General features: G+C 40.4%; 1 protein-coding gene across 8 annotated transcripts in view; it reads right to left on the bottom strand.

Moving 5' to 3' along the window:
• Window positions 1-14,422, bottom strand: part of LOC148892199 (uncharacterized) — a 53,517-nt gene extending 39,095 nt beyond the window's left edge. For 4 of the 8 annotated variants that reach the window (XR_016116222.1, XM_089006054.1, XM_089006051.1 and 1 more), the window contains exons 1-5: window positions 14,306-14,396; window positions 12,046-12,430; window positions 11,585-11,731; window positions 6,061-7,500; window positions 5,522-5,582 (exon numbers count right to left, since the gene is read on the bottom strand). Coding sequence is in view for 7 of the 8 variants with exons in the window: in XM_089006054.1 (XP_088862180.1) it covers window positions 5,529-5,582; window positions 6,061-7,500; window positions 11,585-11,731; window positions 12,046-12,396 (1,992 nt within the window). In the remaining variant the exon portion in view is untranslated. Of the gene's footprint in view, window positions 1-2,078; window positions 4,612-5,521; window positions 5,583-6,060; window positions 7,501-11,584; window positions 11,732-12,045; window positions 12,431-14,053 lie in introns of those variants that run through there. The other 4 variants (XM_089006052.1, XM_089006049.1, XM_089006048.1 and 1 more) reach the window with 4 other exon arrangements.
• Between the last annotated feature and the right edge of the window lie 7,374 nt (window positions 14,423-21,796).

Raw genomic sequence — 21,796 nt, 5'->3', positions numbered from 1 at the left:
AGACATGGTGGCGCCGGACACCGCTATGATAGGTCCCTACTCTCAGGTTGGGGGGGCAGAGGACCCCTCCCTGTGGCCCCACTGATTGTTCCTACATTCCTGACTAACGACTGGCCTATTACCCCCACTCCCACCGGTATCACCTCATCAGCATAACGACCCTCATCAGCATTACGAAAGTTGCCTAACCTGTTTTGCCTAAGCAGGCTATTGTATGAACGATCCAAATTGAACCTCACCCCACCAGACCGGTTTAATGAAGGATTTTGTTGTTTTATAAGAATCGCTTCTTTTACCCCCCTTTCAAACCATCTATGTTCTTTCGCTAAGATTTTAACCTCATTGTCATCAAATGAGTGGTTGCTAGCTTTTAGGTGCAAATGTACTGCCGATTGAGGTCCACTTATATTATCCCTGCGATGTTGATAAAGTCTTTTTTTGAGAATTTGTTGAGTCTCCCCAATGTACTGCTCTTTACAATTTTCATTCGTAATAGGCCAGTCGTTAGTCAGGAATGTAGGAACAATCAGTGGGGCCACAGGGAGGGGTCCTCTGCCCCCCCAACCTGAGAGTAGGGACCTATCATAGCGGTGTCCGGCGCCACCATGTCTGGACATTAGGGATATATAAATGGGGCCGATACGACCAGTCAGACTTTAGTTCGCTGACGAAGCCTCTTGGATAGGAGGCGAAACGTCCGAAACCTTCACTTTTGTACAGATGACGGCTGAAGAAACCTTCTCATCGATGGACCACTCCTGTACGACTGAGAGCTTACACAGACGAATTGGTGGAGACTTCAAAGGGCATGTTGGCGCAGGAAACAAAGATGATGAGGAGGTGATGGGCAGGTTTGGACTCCAGATTAGGAACGCTGAAGGACAGATGGTGGTTGACTTTGCTAAGAGAATTGAAATGGCTATTGTGAATACTTTCTTTCAGAAGAGACAGGAACATAGGGTGACCTATAAGAGTGGAGGCAGAAGTACACAGGTAGACTACATTTTGTGTCAACGACGCCATCTAAAGGAAATCAGTGACTGCAAAGTAGTGGTTGGTGAGAGTGTAGCCCAGGCATGGGCAAACTATGGGCCGCGGGCCACATACACCCCATTAAGCTTTTTAATCCGGCCCGCCGAACCTGCCCAAATTATAGTAAAAACAGTATCTGAAACTCATGACAAAAAGATAGCGGACAACAGGGCAGATAACTGAAAAGTTGCCTGCCCCATCTTTCACAACTTGAAGCACAATGAGAGAACTAATCACATTAAAAAACATTGTCACAAAGTATAAAGTTTTTTTTAAAATCAAGAATGTATCTACTACAAATGCTACCTTGCTTAATTTACGGTAAATGTGCATGGCTGAAGATTTTGCTGCAGTAGTCGCTTGTCATTGTGGTGCACAATGCAACGTTTGCATTGCTTCCTACGAGCCACTAAGCCCCTTTCATAAGTCTCACGTACACTTCACAGTCACGGTTTAATGTAAATTTACGTTTTGTAGCGTCACATATGTTGTTAGCTTCTTTTGAATCTTTCTTCTGGGCTGAGGTTTTGTGCATCTATTTTGGAAAATGACATGCAATTGCACGACTTTATAACGCTTGAGAAAGTCCGGAAGAAAGAAGCAGGCTTCTGATTGGCTGCCGTGCCGAGTTTGCAAATTTCAACTGCAGGTAGCGTGTATGTCTGTGTGCTCGGCGACGGTACAAGTGTATTGTTTATCGATGAGAAGGTTTCTTCAGCCGTCATCTGTACAAATTTGAAGGTTTCGGACGTTTCGCCTCCTATCCAAGAGGCTTCGTCAGCGAACTAAAGTCTGACTGGTCGTGTCGGCCCTATTTATATATCCCTAATGTCCCACTTGTTCCTATTATCCCTAAGCAGGCTATTGCGATCCAAATTGAACCTCACCCCACCAGACCGGTTTAATGAAGGATTTTGTTGTTTTATAAGAATCGCTTCTTTTACCCCCCTTTCAAACCATCTACGTTCTTTCGCTAAGATTTTAACCTCATTGTCGTCAAACGAGTGGTTGCTAGCTTTTAGGTGCAAATGTACTGCCGATTGATAGTCTTTTTTTGAGAATTCGTTGAGTCTCCCCAATGTACTGCTCTTTACAATTTTCATTCTTACAATGTATGGAATAAACTACATTACTTTGTTTTTCATTTGGTAGCCTATCTTTTGGATGCACTAATTTTTGCCTTAACGTGTTTATCGGTTTGAAATAGGTAAAAAGTGTATTGTTTGCGCGTGAAGGCGAGGGCGTCAGTGGAGAGTTTGTTGAGCGCGCGGTCAGGACAAACCATCTATAATTTGGCGGAATTTAACACTAGTAGCTATTATTGAGCTTGAATATTTCGTTGTGTAATAATGTTTTGAATGTTGAAAGTGATTCCATTTTTCAATAAATGTTGATTTCTTTAACTTTGCCCCTTCAATGAAAACTTACTAAAAACAGACGCAATCTTGATAAATCACAGTGCATATGTTATTTTAATGTATTTCCATTTCCTCCTCCAAGTATCTGCGAAATAGTATGTAAACGCCATATTCCTTGAGACAAATTTATTAACTGATCAGGGATATTTTTCACATTTGAAAGACAGTTACTAAATTGGGTTGTAGTCTTCTTACTGTGCCATGAGGTTTGCACACACAACATTTAAAGGACAACCGGCGCCATTTTTTTTTGTTTCCCACTGACATCAGAGAAACGTTTTATAGCATCTAAAATACCCAAATCAGACAGGCTGATATTTTTAGTTAAATGAAAAACACCAATAAAAATGACTTCAAAATGAATCCGGAAATGGCCAGTTTCAGAAGGTCCCACCCCCTTGTTCGTGACGTCACGCCAAGACGTCTTGCCTTGCTCGAGAATCAAAGCAATGGCTTCAGATTCGGAGAATATGTTTTCTTGTTACTCATCCAGTTATGAATATGATTCAAATAGTTCTGAAGAGGAAAGCATAAATGTTTGCAATTGATTCAAGGAGTCTTCCCATATCAATTTGAGCCGTCAATGACAGCAATGTAGCACCCAGAAAATGCAGAAGATCGCGCTCAAGCTCCGTTGGAAATGGGCTGATTTGTCAGCTGGGAATTTGTGTCAGCGAATATCAAATAGTAGTCTTGGTGCAACACACAACGATTCACCATGGCGTTATTTATGTGTTTTCCTTCTAATTTCGCCATCACCACGGATCAACACGAAGTTTTCAGACAAAACAAAGTACCCAAAATGCATTGTGTGTCGCTTTCTCGGTCATGGGCGGTCCAAACGTGACGTCACATGGGGATCGTCATCAACTCGAAGACTTCATGAATATTCAGCGCAAGTCTTAAAACGTAAACTATAGCTATATGCTGTGGAATCTTTGTAAAATACGCTCAGTCCAAGTCATTTGAAGTGATTTTATAAATTATGGACATAATTTCTCCGGAGGCGTCGGTTGTCCTTTAATGCTTTAGGTTTAGTATTTCCGGCCCAAACACTCCCTCCAAATGCTCCTGGCCCGGCCCCTCTGTCAAATTTTAGAACCCAATGCGGCCCGCGAGTCAAAAAGTTTGCCCACCCCTGCTCTAGCCTCACTGCAGCATGGCAAGGTTGAGTGTCGTACCCCCACTCACCTGCCCGAATGAGTTCACCTTCACCAAAGAACAACGGACTGCGTAGTTTTTGTGGCAGGCTGGTCAAGCCCCCTGCAAAATTTTCACCTTGACCTTCCTTCTGGGTGTTCTAGGGGGGGGGCTGTTAGTGGGCACTAGGACCAGGCATCTCATCTAGCACGTGGACGGGAGGGGGCGGGTTTATGTTATATATATTTCACTGAATTTTCTGTTTGAGTTAGATCCACTTGTTCGCCGTTGGAATAAACACGTCTCCACATTCAGTCGTGTGTGCTCTTTCTTCAACGGCTACAAAGGTATATTATTAAAACTTTGAAAAGTGTTTCTGTGTAGCGTCTTTCTTTATAAACATGCGGTTTATAGACAGGTGTGGTTTATGTATGTAAAAAAATGTATTTTCTTTAAAAAAAATTATGGGCGAGGCTTATAATCAGGTGCGCTTTTTAGTCCGAGAATTACGGTAATAAAGGTAAATCCAATCCAATTTATATCTGCAACAGGCAAGACCTACTCCTGCCAACTTAAAAATTAAATTACCCTGTAGAGAATTAAATTAATTATTTGAAATCTGGTCTTCTCATGAAAAAGCAATACGTATTTGATTGTCCAGTGCGATGATTTGCTGGTTAACAGTGAATCAAAGTGACCTTTCGTCAGGACACTTTGAGGCCATCCGAAAAAGCGCAGACAACCGCTCCAATTTTCTGACGGTACATGCACATCGACTTCCTGAATTGCCAACATCGGATTCATGTGTCGAGGTCCTTAAAGGTTTGAAAACTACTGATTCAGCAAATTCATGACGCGATTCCTCATCTAGCCTGATTGGCAAAAACACAACAAAACTGTACTTATTAGATACTATAAAACATATATTTGTATATTTATTTGTGAAGGAATCATTGCATTCAAAAACGGATTTTGACAAGTTCATCCAACTGATGTCACTGTTCACAGCAGAATGTCACATCTGCAGACAAAAAAAAAGCCCAGACAAACAAAAACGCATTTAAAAAAATGTTTTTGTTTCCAATTTAAAGCATTACCCCCAACAATGTTAGTTAGTCATATTCAGGTAACACAATTAAAAGATCACATTTACAAGAAATACATTTCTTGTAAAAACGCTTCTGACAATATTGACATACGAAGTGTCAGGTGCACCAAAAATCTATTTCAAATTCAAACTATAAATTCCCCTTTGGTCCCTTCAATATCATTGTTTTGGAATATACAATAAAACACTGACCCCAAAACTGTACATCACTTGTTGATTTTTTTCACAAAAGGTTTTAAGGCGCTATAATAATAATATAATTTACATGCAATTTGATCAGTAACTTCTATGATCATCACATACTGCACATTACTTTTGAAAATCAGTTCATCTTACTAACATGAGCACAAGGCTCAAAATAACTTTTTTCCCGCATTTAAGGAGCATTTTTGATCAAAGATCTTTGTAATCAATCTGAAGAGCAATTTTACAGTACTGTATTATGTTCGTCTGTGTAAGCTCTGTCGTACAGGAGTGGTCCATCGATGAAAAGGTTTCTTCAGCCGTCATGTGTACTTCTTTGAAGGTGTCGGACGTTTCGCTTCTTATCTAAGAGTCTTACTGGTAGTTTAGGCCCTCTATATATGTCCCTACTGTCTAGACACGGCGGTGCCGGACTCTGCTATGATAGGTCCCTGCTCTCAGGTTGGGGGGAGCAGAGGACTACTCCCTGCCACTCCACTGATTGCTCCTATTGTTCTGACTAAAGGATTGCCTGAATGCCCCACACCTCATAAGAAGCGAAACGTCCGACACCTTCAAAGAAGTACAGATGACGGCTGAAGAAACCTTTTCATCGAAGTACAGTATGTTCATTGCTTACCTGTGTGTCAGGGACTTGATTGGGCACGACACTTGTTTGACATCTGGTTAAAGGCTTCCAACTACAAAAAAGTGAAAAGAAAGTGTGGACAACAGAAACAACAAATCAAAATTATTTTAGCAATGCATAAACATTCTGACATTTTTTTCCTTCCCTTCTTTCTTCTGCTCCATATCAACAGTGCCAGTTGCATTTTGTGAATTGATTTGAAAAATATGACAAAGAAAAAGAAACACAAACATTATTAAAATTAGTAGTAAACGCATGCAAGGGGAACAAAATGCAAAAAAAAAAACTCCTTTCAATTTAGGGTTGTCTAGTTACCGAACAGATAAAGCTTCAAGAAAATGAGCAATGTTGTTTTGCATTTGCACATTGTGTTTCTTGGAGGTGAAGCTGAACATGTTGAGTGTTCTGACAAACAGCTGTCTTTTCCATTTCTTTCACAATTATGTCCAAAGCCAGTTATTTTCCAAAATGATTAATTTTGCCTTTTGATACAACGTGCTCAACTGGAAGTATATTTGAGAATATTGTACCTGTTTTCTCCAGTTTGCTTCCTCTGTTGGTGTTGGTTTTGTCTTTGCGCTATCTTCCTGAATATTCCTGGGCATTTCTGCCTTTGTCCAAGAAGCTTGCATCTCTCGATGAGTCCTCAGCATCTGCACATCTCGCTCCTGTTCGTCTATTAGTTTTAGCCTTTTGGCTTTCTCTTCCTTGAATTGCTCCCCATTCACTAACGTTTTCTGATCCCCCGTTTGTGGCTTCATCTTGACCACCTGCAGATACCTCGGACGAGACACGGAGCCCAATTGACCTTCACTTTTTGACAGGTCTGGATTCTCAATGGGAACCTCTTGAATGAAGCGGGGTCTTTGTCTTCTTGAAGGAATAGTGGCGTGGGAGTCATAGGTGTCGGTTGAATCAGGATAATAACTGGGATAATATGGGGTGACACAGGCATCCGGAGGGCTCTTCCAATAAGAAATGGTGTCGTGGCTGGAGAAGGAATGGTCGTGAGAGAAATTGGGAAAACTGTAATCTGGGAAAGTAAACGGAGTAGGAGTCTCACAATGGGAAGGGACCACAGGGATTTTATTCAAGATGTTGGCAATTTGTTTTTTTTCAACAGTCTTCCGCACTGGTGTGTCATCTTGGATTGTTGAGGAAAGTGATAATTTCTCTTTGCTTTTTCTTGCGCCACCGCATGCTACCAATGCATCTTTCTTGTGAGGATCCTGAGACTCCCTGCTGCGAGAGAGATTTCTGCTTGAGGGACTTAAACTACAGCTTTTTGAAGGTGACAATGAGGAGGAGGGAGTGGAATTCCTGTCAAGTATGCAGGGTCCGCTTGTAGTCACTTGTGAATTGATTTGACAAATATGACTCTGCTGCTCCACAGGCTCTCTTTGAATCTTTTTCCCATATAACCTTTCTTGAGTCCGATCTGTTAGTTTACTGAAGTCTTCTATTTCCAAGCTCAAACCCAACGTGTTTAGAATGTTCTGGAGCTGTTCACACCGCTCATCGACCTGCACCATTTCTTTTCCTTTGATCTCGGTTTGCTCCACTGTCGACGAGGGAGATGTGGATCCACTACTAGAACCTGAGGAATGGTGATTGTCATTGTCCAGGGGTGAGGGATGCTCCTCGTTAGTGGAGAGTGCTATCCTGTCTCCAGCATTTTCTGGTAGCTGCGGTTCACTGTTGCACCGATGGCTCTTGTGGGAAAGAGGCCGATCTGAATCATCCGCCATATAGGGGTACTGACTGTTGAAAAGCTGCACTCCTAAATGATGATCTTCGCTGTTATCACTGGCAATCCTATTGAGCAAGTCCATATCAACTCCCCTGTTGAGCAAGCTGAGGAAGCGCTCAAAGCCTTTGTTGGAATGGGTCTCTTCCTGGATTTCTGAAGTAATGCTTGGACTGGGAGGAGTTTTGGTATCAGTTGTGGTGGCCATGTCACAATTGGGGGCCTGGGAAAAGTCGAGACGTAATCATTAATTACTTAACAGATTAAATAAATATGTACATAAATCTGAAAGAAGTAAGATACCAAGAATGGCTCACTGAATTCGGGAATGTGGTGCAATCTATTCACAAGACTGAAGTCAACCTTATGAAAATTGATTGATTATTGAACAAGCTACCGGTTATTTTCAACAAATAAGCGTTCCATTTGCTGTTTTTGGGAGCGGTATTAGCATCTAACGCCTTTGCTCTAAATTCAGAATCAATTTCTGAAACTTTCCTAGACTGTGAAAATTATCAGAATGGGTGGTAGTTGCTGTCTGTACCATCCATTCAAGTTTGATCATCCTTGTAATCTCAATAATCAGCCAGGTATATCTTTCGTTATTCACATGATTACTGTATAGCAGAATGCTATGGAGTGATGCCACGTCATATTTCTTCTACACATTTACTTGGGTACATCCGGAGTTCAGATGCACACTTCTTATTTTATTTGTACAACTTTTCTTAATTATAATTATACTTAACAGAATCATAAAATTTGTAATGTCATACTCCAGCAAGATTGGCCACAGAAATATAACAACTCCTGTGTATCCTAATTACATATTTTAATATTGTTGCATTGCAGTTGGAATAGATAGTTATGTGAATTTTTTTCTTGATTCTGCACTATGTACAGTCTTGTTTATAGAACGGTTTTTGCACATCTACATTTGCACAGTATACAGTTGACATTTTTATTTTGTTATGCTTAGAATATCTTGTTTTCTATCCCTTCACTCCCACCCCAACCCCATCCCTCTTCAATTGCTGCTGTGGACTGCAAATTTCCCCATTGCGGAACGAATAAAGGTATTCTGATTCTGATTCTGAATGTGACTTTATTTGTTTCTAATCCATATCAGACATTTACAACTACCACTTTTCCTTTGGTGAAAATAACAAACCACATTTCACCCTATTTTCTGACATGCTACACACAAACTGAATTATGTTTTTGCTCATTTTCTGCACTGTAAATTTGAAGCAATGGCTTGTTTTTGCATAATAAGGATGAATAAACTTTCTAGCTGTACTTGTAACATTGACATTTTTACACTCAACCCATTTTATTGGTTTCAGCTGATCACACTCAGGAATGAATGGTATCGGTAGCTTAAAAATCCTGATCGGAAGATCCGTCGCAATTAATTGACTGAGGTTAATTCACAATAAATTCATCATTTTAATTTTTCCCCCTATTTTACAGCAGGGGTGTCAAACTCATTTTTTGCCGCGGGCCACATTGTGGTTACGGTTCCCTCTAAAGGGCTGTTATGAATTTGGGGAAGCCATTAAAATGTTTCATCTCCTCTACATATTACATACAGACTGCACAACAAATTCATAAATAATTAGTTTTCAAATCTGAAGTCAAAAATAATGACTATCATTGTGTCTGTGTAAGCTCTCAGTCGTACAGGAGTGGTCCATCGATGAGAAGGTTTCTTCAGCCGTCATCTGTACAAAAGTGAAGGTTTCGGACGTTTCGCCTCCTATCCAAGAGACTTCGTCAGCGAACTAAAGTCTAACTGGTCGTATCGGCCCCATTTATATATATATATATATATATATATATATATAAGTCTTTTTTGAGAATTTGTTGAGTCTCCCCAATGTACTGCTCTTTACAATTTTCATTCTTACAATGTATGGAATAAACTACATTACTTTGTTTTTCATTTGGTAGCCTATCTTTTGGATGCACTAATTTTTGCCTTAACGTGTTTGGAAAGACTTTATCAACATCGCAGGGATAATACTAGTGGGCCTCAATCGGCAGTACATTTGCACCTAAAAGCTACTAACCACTCATTTGACGACAATGAGGTTAAAATCTTAGCGAAAGAACATAGATGGTTTGAAAGGGGGGTAAAAGAGGCGATTCTTATAAAACAACAAAATCCTTCATTAAACCGGTCGGGTGGTGTGAGGTTCAATTTGGATCGTTCATACAATAGCCTGCTCAGGCAAAACAGGTTAGGCAACTTTCGCAATGCTGATGAGGGTCGTTATGCTGATGAGGTGATACCGGGGGGAGTGGGGGTAATAGGCCAATCGTTAGTCAGGAATGTAGGAACAATCAGTGGGGCCACAGGGGGGGGTCCCGCGCCCCCCCCAACCTGAGAGTAGGGACCTATCATAGCTGTGTCCGGCGCCACTAGGTCTGGACATTAGGGATATATAAATGGGGCCGATACGACCAGTCAGACTTTAGTTCGCTGACGAAGTCTCTTGGATAGGAGGCGAAACGTCCGAAACCTTCACCTTTGTACAGATGACGGCTGAAGAAACCTTCTCATCGACTATCATTGTGGTTTACACACGACAATTACAAATTGTGGTTCAGACTTGAGCAAGCATCGTGGCACTTAGCATGCCTGATTTGCTTTTGCGGGCTGAATAAAATGATGTGGCGGGCCAGATTTAGCCCCTGGGCCTTGAATTTTGACACCTGTGTTTTAGAGGGATGGGAAAATCATGAAAAATCTGTCTGACATTGAACTGGACCGTGGAGAAAAAAAAGGTTGGGGGCCGCTGGTGTAGGGCACTCCCTTTTTTCCTTTACTATTTGACAACATTTTCCAAAAATGAGAGTCTGTCAAAAAGCTAAATCGGTCTGAATGGCCAATTCAACACAAGTATGAAGTGAGGATTCAGAAAATCAGCTCATGGGTAAAAATTACTCTCTTGGTAGTTATTATACAATATCACGGACATCCAACTCATGTTAAAGGCAGCTCTACCTTCCGCCATGTGAAATGCCCAATTTGCACACATTGCATGTCACCATTGTGCTATCTTCGCTTTCCACATTAACTCATTACTGCCATTCACAAATTTACTCTGGAACTGAAAACATGACATAGAGTGCCATTCCCGAATGTTTTCAGGATTTGTTTTTTTATGCTTGGGTGCCGTTAAAGTGCGGGCCATGGCCTCTGGCAATGTTTTCTTTTCCACAAGGGGGCAGAATTTCCCTTTTTCCAGCTTTAGCGTTAAAGCCCTATAAAACCAACATGTATGTATTGCATTGTATTTTGGAAAGCTTCCCTCATTTCAAACTCATATAACTCCAGGCCCATATAATTTAGAAAATAACTCTTCTAAGTCTAAGGTTTCTAACGCTGTATTGAATGTTTATGTAGTCCTAAAACTCACTATTCTGTAGGTCCTGGAATTCAAGTGACAATGACAAAAACTCTGGTACTGGAGTGGACACATTTTTGCACATCAGGCAGTGAAATTCTATTCTATTCTGGAGACATTATCATTATTTCAGAATGCAAGCTTCACCTTAGTTTCTCAGAACAACTAACAAAATCATCCCACATTGGCTGTGAAGTGATACTGCTTCACATAAAATGTATGTATTTATTTCTTTTTGGTATATCTGTGTCTTTGGATTGAAAAAATAAAAATGTAATGTTTCCCTCCGATTCCCATTAGCTGAGAATGATGTGATTTGGACTTTCCTACAAGACATTTAAACAGCTTCTTCCCTCGAGCATTAACTCTGTAAAGTACAGTAAACCAAACATAACTGTATAGTGCCCTTTTGCAATTTCGCCCAAACCTATGAAGCAGAATCCCGTTATAATCACTGTAGCTCCAGCTTTGTATTCAATAGAACCACTGTCTGGTGGATACTTTGCATATTGTCTAACTGTTGTTCCTGAGAGGTACCACGTACATTAAGGAATTCGGTTAGATAAGATTAACCTTTATTAGTGTCCCACATAGTATCATCATCATAAAAAAGATTAGTGTCATGTCTTTTTTATTATTATACTAGTTCAGCGTGTTCTAGAAGACAAATCCCTTCTGTGTTCTACATACTTGACCAATAAAGATGACTCAGATTCTGAAATACCACATTGAACTATCTGTGATTATTTGTATTGGGTTGTTACTGTTATAATAATAATATGTAACAATACCACTGATCTTATCTTTAATTTGCATGAACAAAATAATTTGGAATATGTATACAGTAAATGCACTTGTGTCCAAAGATTGAGTTTTTTTGACAAATGTACAAACCAGGTTGGAAGATGAAAATCCATTGCGGTCACTGAACCTATGCCTCATTAAAGCCTCAATTCGGACCTTCAGGGGGTGTTCTTCCAGCTGCTCTGCTCTATGATTCGGAGAGGCATCACTCTCAGTTGGTGGCCCATATGTCTTGCACTGCAATTTAAAGAAATTAATATAGAAATTATTATATTATTATTAAAATTGTCCCCACAACACAGTGTAATATGTTTTCCTGCTCAGTGGACTTTGCATCCACTACAGTTTTTTATGAAACGGTTTTGCATATTTACATTTGCACAGTATACAGTTGACATTTTATTTTATTTTGTTATGCTTAGAATATGCTTACTATCCTTTCACTCCCCCCCCACACACACACACACCATCCCCTTTCAAATTGCTGATGTGGACTGCAAATGTCCCCATTGTGGGACAAATAAAGGATTTCTGATTCTGATAATGCTCACCTTTGACAAAAAGTTGAGAGAATGTCGCTCCTTCAAAATCGTATCCACCCTGTCTTGTAGAGTTGTATTTTTTGAGTCTGGGGTCAGTTTCTTCTTCATCATTTCAATTGTCTTTAGAAAAATGTTAGCTTTCTTGTTTAATATTTGTTCTTCCATGTTTTGAAGCATATCATTTTTTCTGGCCAACTCTGGATCAATGTTATCTTCCAGAGACTCCCCATCAAAGACCCCATGATCACGGTGACGGGTATGAGGTGGGCCCATTCCCATATCATGAATGTTTCTCGGATAAACTAAATTCCGATTCCTCTGCTGACAGAGAAGAGTGTCTTCCCAGGCAACTGGCTCCATTCTTCAACAAATACTTTTTTCACGTGCACGAGTCCTGAGAGGGAAGGGATGAAAAATAAGCAACTACCGTTTGCATGCACGTTGTTCGTTCAGTGTCAGAATAAAAGGTAGTTTGCCTTTGAATTTACTTGAAATCAGTGACGTGCAGTCTGGATAGGCAGGTGAGGCTCTGCCTCACCTGTCATCATGGAAATATCAAATGACAAACTAAATTAAACAGTTATATTTATTTTAGTGATGTGTCCTTTAACCTTCTTTTCCATTTAACTTCACCATTTTTGGATTTTTTTTCAAAATCGCTGAATTTTCACGTTTACCGTTCAAATACTAAGTGGAGACGAGCGGTGAGGCAGCAGCCGGCTGTGCCTCACCATGGATTGCGCAATCACTATGCTAACTGTGCTGGCTTGCTCTGCAGTGAGACCGCATTGCTGTCCCTCTGCATATCACTATTAAAGTGTTCAAAAGCTTTTAGTATATGAACTAAATTTCTACAGTTTAGCTGGTGTATATAATGTACAGTCACTGTACATTATAAACACTGTACTACAGTGTTTATTTTATTTTTATCAAGACTGTGCATCGGTGAGGCGCACAGTTCTCCTGCCTCATGACAGGGGGCGCTGATTAGATTCTTCTTGCGACTCCTCGGCTGCAGAATAATAGAATTAGTGAGAGCAAGCTACAGTAAACAGTTAGCAAGTTAAGTGCAACCATCCGCTCATTTTTTTCATGTTGCTTGGCCTTATTTTCAGAACGGTGGATAATATATCTAAATTGAAAGAATTTTCTAAACTGGACTTTCAATCGAAGCAGGAGATAATAATTAAAGGAAGACCAACACCGGACTGTATAGCTCACAAACGGTGAGGGATGAATGTTGGCCAAAAAGCTTCCCAGCTTTTTGGCCAAGAAGTATCTCATTGAAACTATCCCTGTCGCGACAAAGTTGCTCCAGCTCGTGCTTACTGTTCCAGCTACAACAACATCAGTGGAGCAGTCATTCTCAGCACAAAAGACTGAAAACATGGACACAGTCGGAACAGGACTGATCAAGGACGACTTTCTTCACCGGCAGTGATCTCCATTGAGACAGAGACTTGGACTTCATTTATAAGTAAAGGTAACACGATAATAACGTTTTTTTATTCTTTTTTTCTATGCTACAGTTTGTATACAGTATATAAAGAATGCTGACATGACATTTTAAACAAAATACGTTAACTGTTGCCAATCAAATGGTGAATAAGCTACTCTGTGGAGTTCATGTTTGTAAATCTGACTGTGATGACGTCAGTGCTTCACCAGCCATGAACCTCACCGCACGTCACTGCTAGAAATGCCTATGCTTCATGGACCGATCAAGCTACTTATTTTTCCAGCCTGAAAGTATTACAGTCCAGTTTTAGATGTGCATGGGTTCAAAAGTGGTAGCCAATACATAACAAACTCAAACTCTACACAAACGATATCATACTGTGGTTAATCGTAAATGACAAGATTATATTATAGCTACATCTATATCACTATAGGGCCCTAATTTCTCATAACATGCTAACATTCGCTTAAGATCCTAAATGCTCTTATTCACCCATTCACGACCATATTCATACACCAAGTGGCGACTGTTTTTTTTGTCTTGCCCAAGGACACTAACTGCGGACAATCCGAGCCGGGACTCCATCTCAAGACGTTTCGGTCACTGGACGATGAGCTCTACCATTCAAGTGACAGCCACCCCGGGAGCACACCATAAAATGCATTATTAATGCTTCAAACCGCTAAACGGGTTATTACTTAAGACTTAGCTGTGTAGCTTTTTAAGTATCTCTAACCGTTTGCACGAAGGAAATATAATATACTGCTTCGCATTCAGGAACGAAATGTGTTATCTTTGCAAATGTAGTACCGAATGACCTGGGTGATGCGAGGGCTGAAGCACAGCAACCACATTTGACGGTGGATATATATACAAAAAAACAACAAAAATTCTCCTTCGGATTTCCGGACCAATTTTAGTTCAGGGCGCCCCCTAACGTGCGGAAGAGCGAACAATCTGATGACGCAAATAATAATAATAATAATAATAATAATAATAATAATAATAATAATAATAATAATAATAATAATAATAATAATAATAATAATAATAATAATAATAATAATAATAATAATAATAATAATAATAATAATAATAGGCGGCCCGGTAGTCGAGTGGTTAGCACACTGGCTTCACAGTGCAGAGGTCGCCTGTTCGTGTCCCGGTCCGGCCTCCTTGTGTGGAGTTTGCATGTTCTACCCGGACCCGCGTGGGGTTTCTCCGGGTCCTCCGGTTTTCTACCACACTCTAAAAACATGCATGGCAGGCAGATTGACCACTCCAAATTGTCCCTAGGTGTGAGTGTGAGAGTGACTGTTGTATGTTTTTGTGTGCCCTGCGATCGGCTGGCAACCAATTCAGGGTGTCCCCCGCCTCGTGCCCGAAGACAGCTGAGATAGGCTGCAGCAACCCCCGCGACTCTAATGAGGAACAAGCGGTATGGAAAATGAGATGAGATGAAATAATAATAATACAATGGCAATATTAATAATAATAATAACAATAATAATAATAATTGTAACTGGCGAGTATCTTGTCATAATGTGAGGTGCACACGTTTTCACTGTATCTAACCCGGTCAAGGATGACGCTTCGTACTGATGTCACAACGTTTATTGTGAAATACTTGAACACCGTGAAAACTATCAAGAACATTGAAAAAACATTACAATAAGTTCGACAAAACATTCAGTCAATAAGGAAATTAATAACGTACCGTGTGCACCTTATTAACCGAAAGTAGATAAACGACGTAGACTTGAAACTTTCGTTGCTCTGCTTGTCTCTCTCTCGAGACTTTCGTTACTCTGCTTGTGTCTCTCTCGAGACTTTCGTTCTCTATCTAGCGCTCGCTCTTCTTGTCTCCCTCGAGACTTTCGTACCGTCTGTCTCGCCGTACTTGCTTTTATCTAAAACACCTGACACGGAAGCGGAAATAATAATGACAAACATTATAAATAAAGTATCGAAGACAGTTTTTAGAAAAACACACACATAAAGTTTCGCATAGTAACATTAAACACTTTTACAGAACAAGTCTAAATAAATTATATTTTTCTTGTCGTGGCAACCAATGACAAGATACCCGCCAGCTACAATAATAATAATAATAATAATAATAATAATAATAATAATAATAATAATAATTATTATTATTATTATTATTATTATTATTATTATTATTATTATTATACATTTAATTTCTAAGCGCCTTTCAAAACTCTCAAGGACACTTTACAGTCACGGGATTTTTATTTTACCAGTTCAACGCAACCTTGAAAAAGTAAAGATAATAAGCTCAAGACCCCACCAAAAATATCACCAGTGTTTGTTCATATCTTCCAAGTAAAATCACGTAAAGTGAGTGGTTTTCGCCACTTTCAAAAACGAGACGTTCAAAGCTGCAATATCTGTCGTGGATGAGAAGGTTTCTTCAGCCGTCATCTGTACAAAAGTGAAGGTTTCGGACGTTTCGCCTCCTATCCAAGAGACTTCGTCAGCGACGACTGACGAAGTCTGACTGGTCGTATCGGCCCCATTTATATATCCCTAATGTCCAGACCTAGTGGCGCCGGACACAGCTATGATAGGTCCCTACTCTCAGGTTGGGGGGGGGCGCGGGACCCCCCCCTGTGGCCCCACTGATTGTTCCTACATTCCTGACTAACGATTGGCCTATTACCCCCACTCCCCCCGGTATCACCTCATCAGCATAACGACCCTCATCAGCATTGCGAAAGTTGCCTAACCTGTTTTGCCTGAGCAGGCTATTGTATGAACGATCCAAATTGAACCTCACACCACCAGACCGGTTTAATGAAGGATTTTGTTGTTTTATAAGAATCGCCTCTTTTACCCCCCTTTCAAACCATCTATGTTCTTTCGCTAAGATCTTAACCTCATTGTCGTCAAATGAGTGGTTAGTAGCTTTTAGGTGCAAATGTACTGCCGATTGAGGCCCACTAGTATTATCCCTGCGATGTTGATAAAGTCTTTTTTTGCGAATTTGTTGAGTCTCCCCAATGTACTGCTCTTTACAATTTTCATTCTTACAATGTATGGAATAAACTACATTACTTTGTTTTTCATTTGGTAGCCTATCTTTTGGATGCACTAATTTTTGCCTTAACGTGTTTATCGGTTTGAAATAAGTAGGAATTTTATGTTGCCAAAGGACTCTTTGTAATTTTTCAGAAACTCCTGCAATGTACGGTACTGCTACTCCTCTCCTTTTAGAATCTTGAGTATTGGTTTCGTTCGCTATTCTTTCTTTCTGACATTTGTTGAATGACCACTGAGGGTACCCACAGTTAGTGAGTGCTCTCCTGATATGTTTTGACTCCTTTTCTCTACCTTCAGTGCTAGTTGGTATTAGTTTAGCCCTATGCTGGAGGGTTCTGATAACTCCTAGTTTATGTTGTAAAGGGTGGTTAGAGTCAAAAAGTAAGTAAGTATTGGTTTGGATCGTTCATACAATAGCCTGCTCAGGCAAAACAGGTTAGGCAACTTTCGCAATGCTGATGAGGGTCGTTATGCTGATGAGATGATACCGGGGGGAGTGGGGGTAATAGGCCAATCGTTAGTCAGGAATGTAGGAACAATCAGTGGGGCCACAGGGGGGGGTCCCGCGCCCCCCCCAACCTGAGAGTAGGGACCTATCATAGCTGTGTCCGGCGCCACTAGGTCTGGACATTAGGGATATATAAATGGGGCCGATACGACCAGTCAGACTTTAGTTCGCTGACGAAGTCTCTTGGATAGGAGGCGAAACGTCCGAAACCTTCACTTTTGTACAGATGACGGCTGAAGAAACCTTCTCATCGATGGACCACTCCTGTACGACTGAGAGCTTACACAGACAAATATCTGTCGTGCATGTTTTTTTTCAAATCATGTTTGCACATTTCACAACAGGGTACTTTTCCCGATCGCAAATTTTATCTCATATGTAAAACGTAAGCACACAAACACGCACACGCGCGTGGGCGCGCACACACACGCACACCCACACACACACACACGCACACGCACACGCGCATGGGCGCACACGCGCGCGCACAGACACACACACAAAAACGTATTTGTACTCTATTTTTATTCCAATATTATGACACACAACTACAAGTTTATGAATGTTGTCAAAGAGGACATGAAGGTAGCTGGTGTGAGAAGAGGATGCACTAAACCGGGTTAGATGGAGGACACTGATGCGCTGTGGCGACCCCTGAAGGGAAAAGCCGAAAAGAAGACGACACAAGTAGGAGCATACAGTGTAGAAAGAAATAATGGGAAGAAATTGCGAAACTTCCAACCAGCCTTCACTTTCATTTACATCAATTTCTTGCATAAACTTTACTTTTCCTTTCTCCATCATTCATTTTTATTACTTTTATCATGTCAAGCATTAAAGCCTTTCTTTTCTTCACCCCTTTGTCTGCAAAGGTCTGTTATTAAGCCATTTCAGCACTGCGATGATTGTGAAACTAAGACGAGATAACCTTTATTAGTCTCAAAATGGAGAATTCCCCAATTCACACCGTAGCAGATGGAGGTCACTGATTCGCTGTGGCGACCTCTTGAAGGGAAAAGTCGAAAGGAAGAGAAGAAGACACTGTAGCATATGCCACACTGCCACATGACGCCGCGGCAGTGTCGTAAAGCAGGGTTGTCGTTCCTCTGACAAAACACACAACACTAACGTTATGAAAGGAAAAAGAAAGGAAAAAGTAGAATAAAATACAGGAGGCAGCCACTCTCGCGCGCCATCTTGAAGTCCAAAGAACCAAATAATTGACAAAACACTAAAGACACAGACAGTCATTCAATCTGAAGCACTTTTTAACAATAAAAAAATACTGGTCCTCTCTGTACTACTGCCGATGTGTAACACATTGCCATTGATCTATCGTATACAGTTGTAAATGTATTTATTTCCTTCAACGGCCATCTTAAAGGTTGACATTTTCTCCATTCCGTACAAATACATAGAAGGATGTTTACCTTGTCTGACGTGCCATAAAACAATTCATACCCGCACGTCGAAATCAGAATCAGAATCATCTTTATTGCCAAGTATGTAGAATACACAAGGAATTTGTTTCCGGTCAAACACGCTGCACTGGTATCATCAGCAAAAAAAATGCATAGAGGCACTATGGATCCACTACGGTTCAGGCTTTAGAAGTAAAGGGGAGTACATGTGGCAAAATGTGTCGATGTATGTTTCATGCAAGGAACATCTAACAGGTTTTGTGTGGAACAGAGTTTGAACTAAGGCTTGAAGAAGGCCATTAAGTCTGAAATAAATGGTTCAGGATCGGCAGAACATGATCCAATTTTGCTCCCAAAAACAGACCAGAATTACATTGTGTTTAACCATGCAAAGTACAATTATTTCAATGTAAAATCGTTGCAATCATTTGAACACCTGATGTCTTTGAGCTTGACAGAAAATTATATGTGAAAAGTACATGCAGTAGTGGTCAAAAAATGTCTACATTGTAAGCAAAAACAAAAACTTGTCCACATCAAAACGTTTACTGAGAGAAATGAACAAGTGCATTACAATACATTTATTTATAAGCATTTTCTGCATAGTTACATCAAAAGTAAATATGTCAAAAACAAAATACTGATGGCTGAAAATACTGTTTAAATCCTTAATCCAATCACATTGTTAGAGCCGTTAGAATTTTATTGTCAGTGCAGTGAACATTTTTGAGGATGCGTGTTTTGCTGCCATGTTGGCAATGCAAAATGAAACGGCCTGCATCTGGACTCCATATGCACATATGAATGAAAAACAATGATGAACACCTGTATTGATTGTTGGTACGTTTATTAAAAAAAAGCAATAACCATCGAAATAACTTGATCATGAGAAAAGTAAGACGTACTGATAAGTCATTCATTCACGGGAGGGGGTGTTGGTGTCGATCCTACCCATCTCCGGGGACGAGGCTGTGGCAGCCGTAGAATAAAAAAATATATATACATATACCCACACACACACACGCACACACACACACACACACACACACACACACACACACACACACACACACACACACACACACACACACACACACACAAACACACACACACACACGTATATATACATACATACATACATACATACATCAGAATCAGAAAACCTTTATTCGTCCCACAATGGGGAAATTTGCAGTCCACAGCAGCAATTGAAAGGGGATGGGGTGGGGGGGTGAAAGGATAGAAAACAAACAGACACAAACACACACACACATATATATATATATATATATATATATATATATATATATATATATATATATATATATATATATATATATATATATATATATATATATATATATATATATATATATATATATATATATATATATACAGTAAAGTCTCGTTATATTCAAGGGAGTCCGAAAAAATATCGATATAACCGGGACTATCGATATATCCGACCCTGTTTACATGTAATTTTCTCCGTGCGTGCATAGAAATAGTATCGATATAACCGGGACTATCGATATATCCGATATCGATATAACGAGACTTTACTGTATATATACACACACACACACACACACACCCAATTGCACGTTGTATGCAGCATTGGCTGAATGCGCTGACTCAATTAAATTGAGTTGAGAGTTGAGTTATGAGGCGCTTCCACTGTTACGCTAACTGGGTTCTTTTCAGGGAGCTTGCTGTGCTCCTCTGCCAGGCTAGACAGACATTGTGCACTGCTGCTATGTGCAACGTCATCCTCCCGTACACCTTCAGTTTCCAGTCTTGGTGGGTTTGCTCTGCTATTAGAACCCTGCCACTGAGCTAGCACGTTCGCAGGTTGTGTTGTGAGCAGCCTGCTTTGTCGTTTGGTCTCATTCTCTTTCAGGTACCCCTTGAGGCGACTGGACAAGGTTCGGAGCTTTTGTTTGGCAGTTTCAAGCGCTTTGGGTATAGACATCTGCATGTACTTCTTGGGTACTGGCCTTTTCATCATACCTCTCTGGGCCTCCGTCAATTGACTCACATCTTTCCTCACTGCCTTGATCTGATCCTCCAACCGTCTTTTCCATGGCAAGTTAATCTGAAAGAATAATTGTTGGTAAAACATTTAGTATCAACCTTTTATTCATTCATTCATTCATTTTCCGAACTGCTTTATCCTCACGCGGATAGTGGGGGGTGCTGGATCCAGTCTTTGAGCAGTAGGCGGCGGACACTGTGAACAATTAGCAAGCCAATCGCAGGTATTATGCTTTATTATACATTAGATCAGGGGTCGGGAACCTTTTTGACTAAGAGCCATAGAAGTAAAAAATTTAGAAATGTGTTTCGATGCACGAACGCAAACATGCACGCATGTCAGAAATGTCATAATATATTATTTAAAATAACTTATTGATAATATCATTAATATGAATAGTTTTCCGTTCTTCATGATTGGTAACAAAAATCCAGCCAAACGATCGGAATGAAAGTCAACTTGCCGGGTTGATATGCGAAGTTACTTCTAGCTAGCCTGCATACTGCTCATTAGCTTGCACGCTTGCTTTCTGCTGGCTCTCGCAGAAGTATATTGATGCTAACATTACCATGGGGCTTGTCAAAGTGCCACTGATATTCAACTGTTTCATTCATGGTATTGTTTCTGTCACGTCTTGCGTGATGGTGATGGCGGGTGCGGATCCCAATAAGCAGGCAGGAGGGAGCAGGATGTTGTTTGACAAATTGTATTAAATTAAAGGTCAGCAGGAACAAAATGTAAAACATCAAAATCATCTGAACAGAAAAAATACAAAGTATCAAAAGAAAACCAAGATTAAAAGTCTGCCAGATTAAACAAACACGTGCACTGCATACAGTGCATACAATTGCATCCAACAGCATTCAATGACATTTAACAATTACCCGACACCGAATGGTCGTGCCAGGTGTCCTTTTGAGTGTGACTGATTGGAAACGACCGGCACCTGTGCAGGTGCAGGCGGGGCTGACAGCGCCACCCGTTGGTCGCCAACCAGATCATGACAGTTTCATTGCAAATTAGAATCACGGCAGAACCTTTTCTCTCCTCAAAGGCTAATCCTTCGGTCCATTCAACCTGAAGTGTTCGACACTCGTCTTTTTATACTCGTCAGGCTTATTTAAAAGAGGGTGTTTACCTGTTTTGACATCAAAGGCCACCTAGGTCAGTATCATCCAATCAAAATTGCTCTTTGAACATCAACAGCCACCTTATGTCAGTATCATCAAATCAAAATTGCGCTTTCTGCAAACTGCTGCCCAAAGACGAAAGGA

The sequence above is a fragment of the Hippocampus bargibanti genome, linkage group LG10, assembly GCF_051943395.1.
Source record: "Hippocampus bargibanti isolate YZ-2025 linkage group LG10, ASM5194339v1, whole genome shotgun sequence".
NCBI lineage: Eukaryota > Metazoa > Chordata > Actinopteri > Syngnathiformes > Syngnathidae > Hippocampus > Hippocampus bargibanti.
This window is presented reverse-complemented; position numbering and strand designations above follow the sequence as displayed.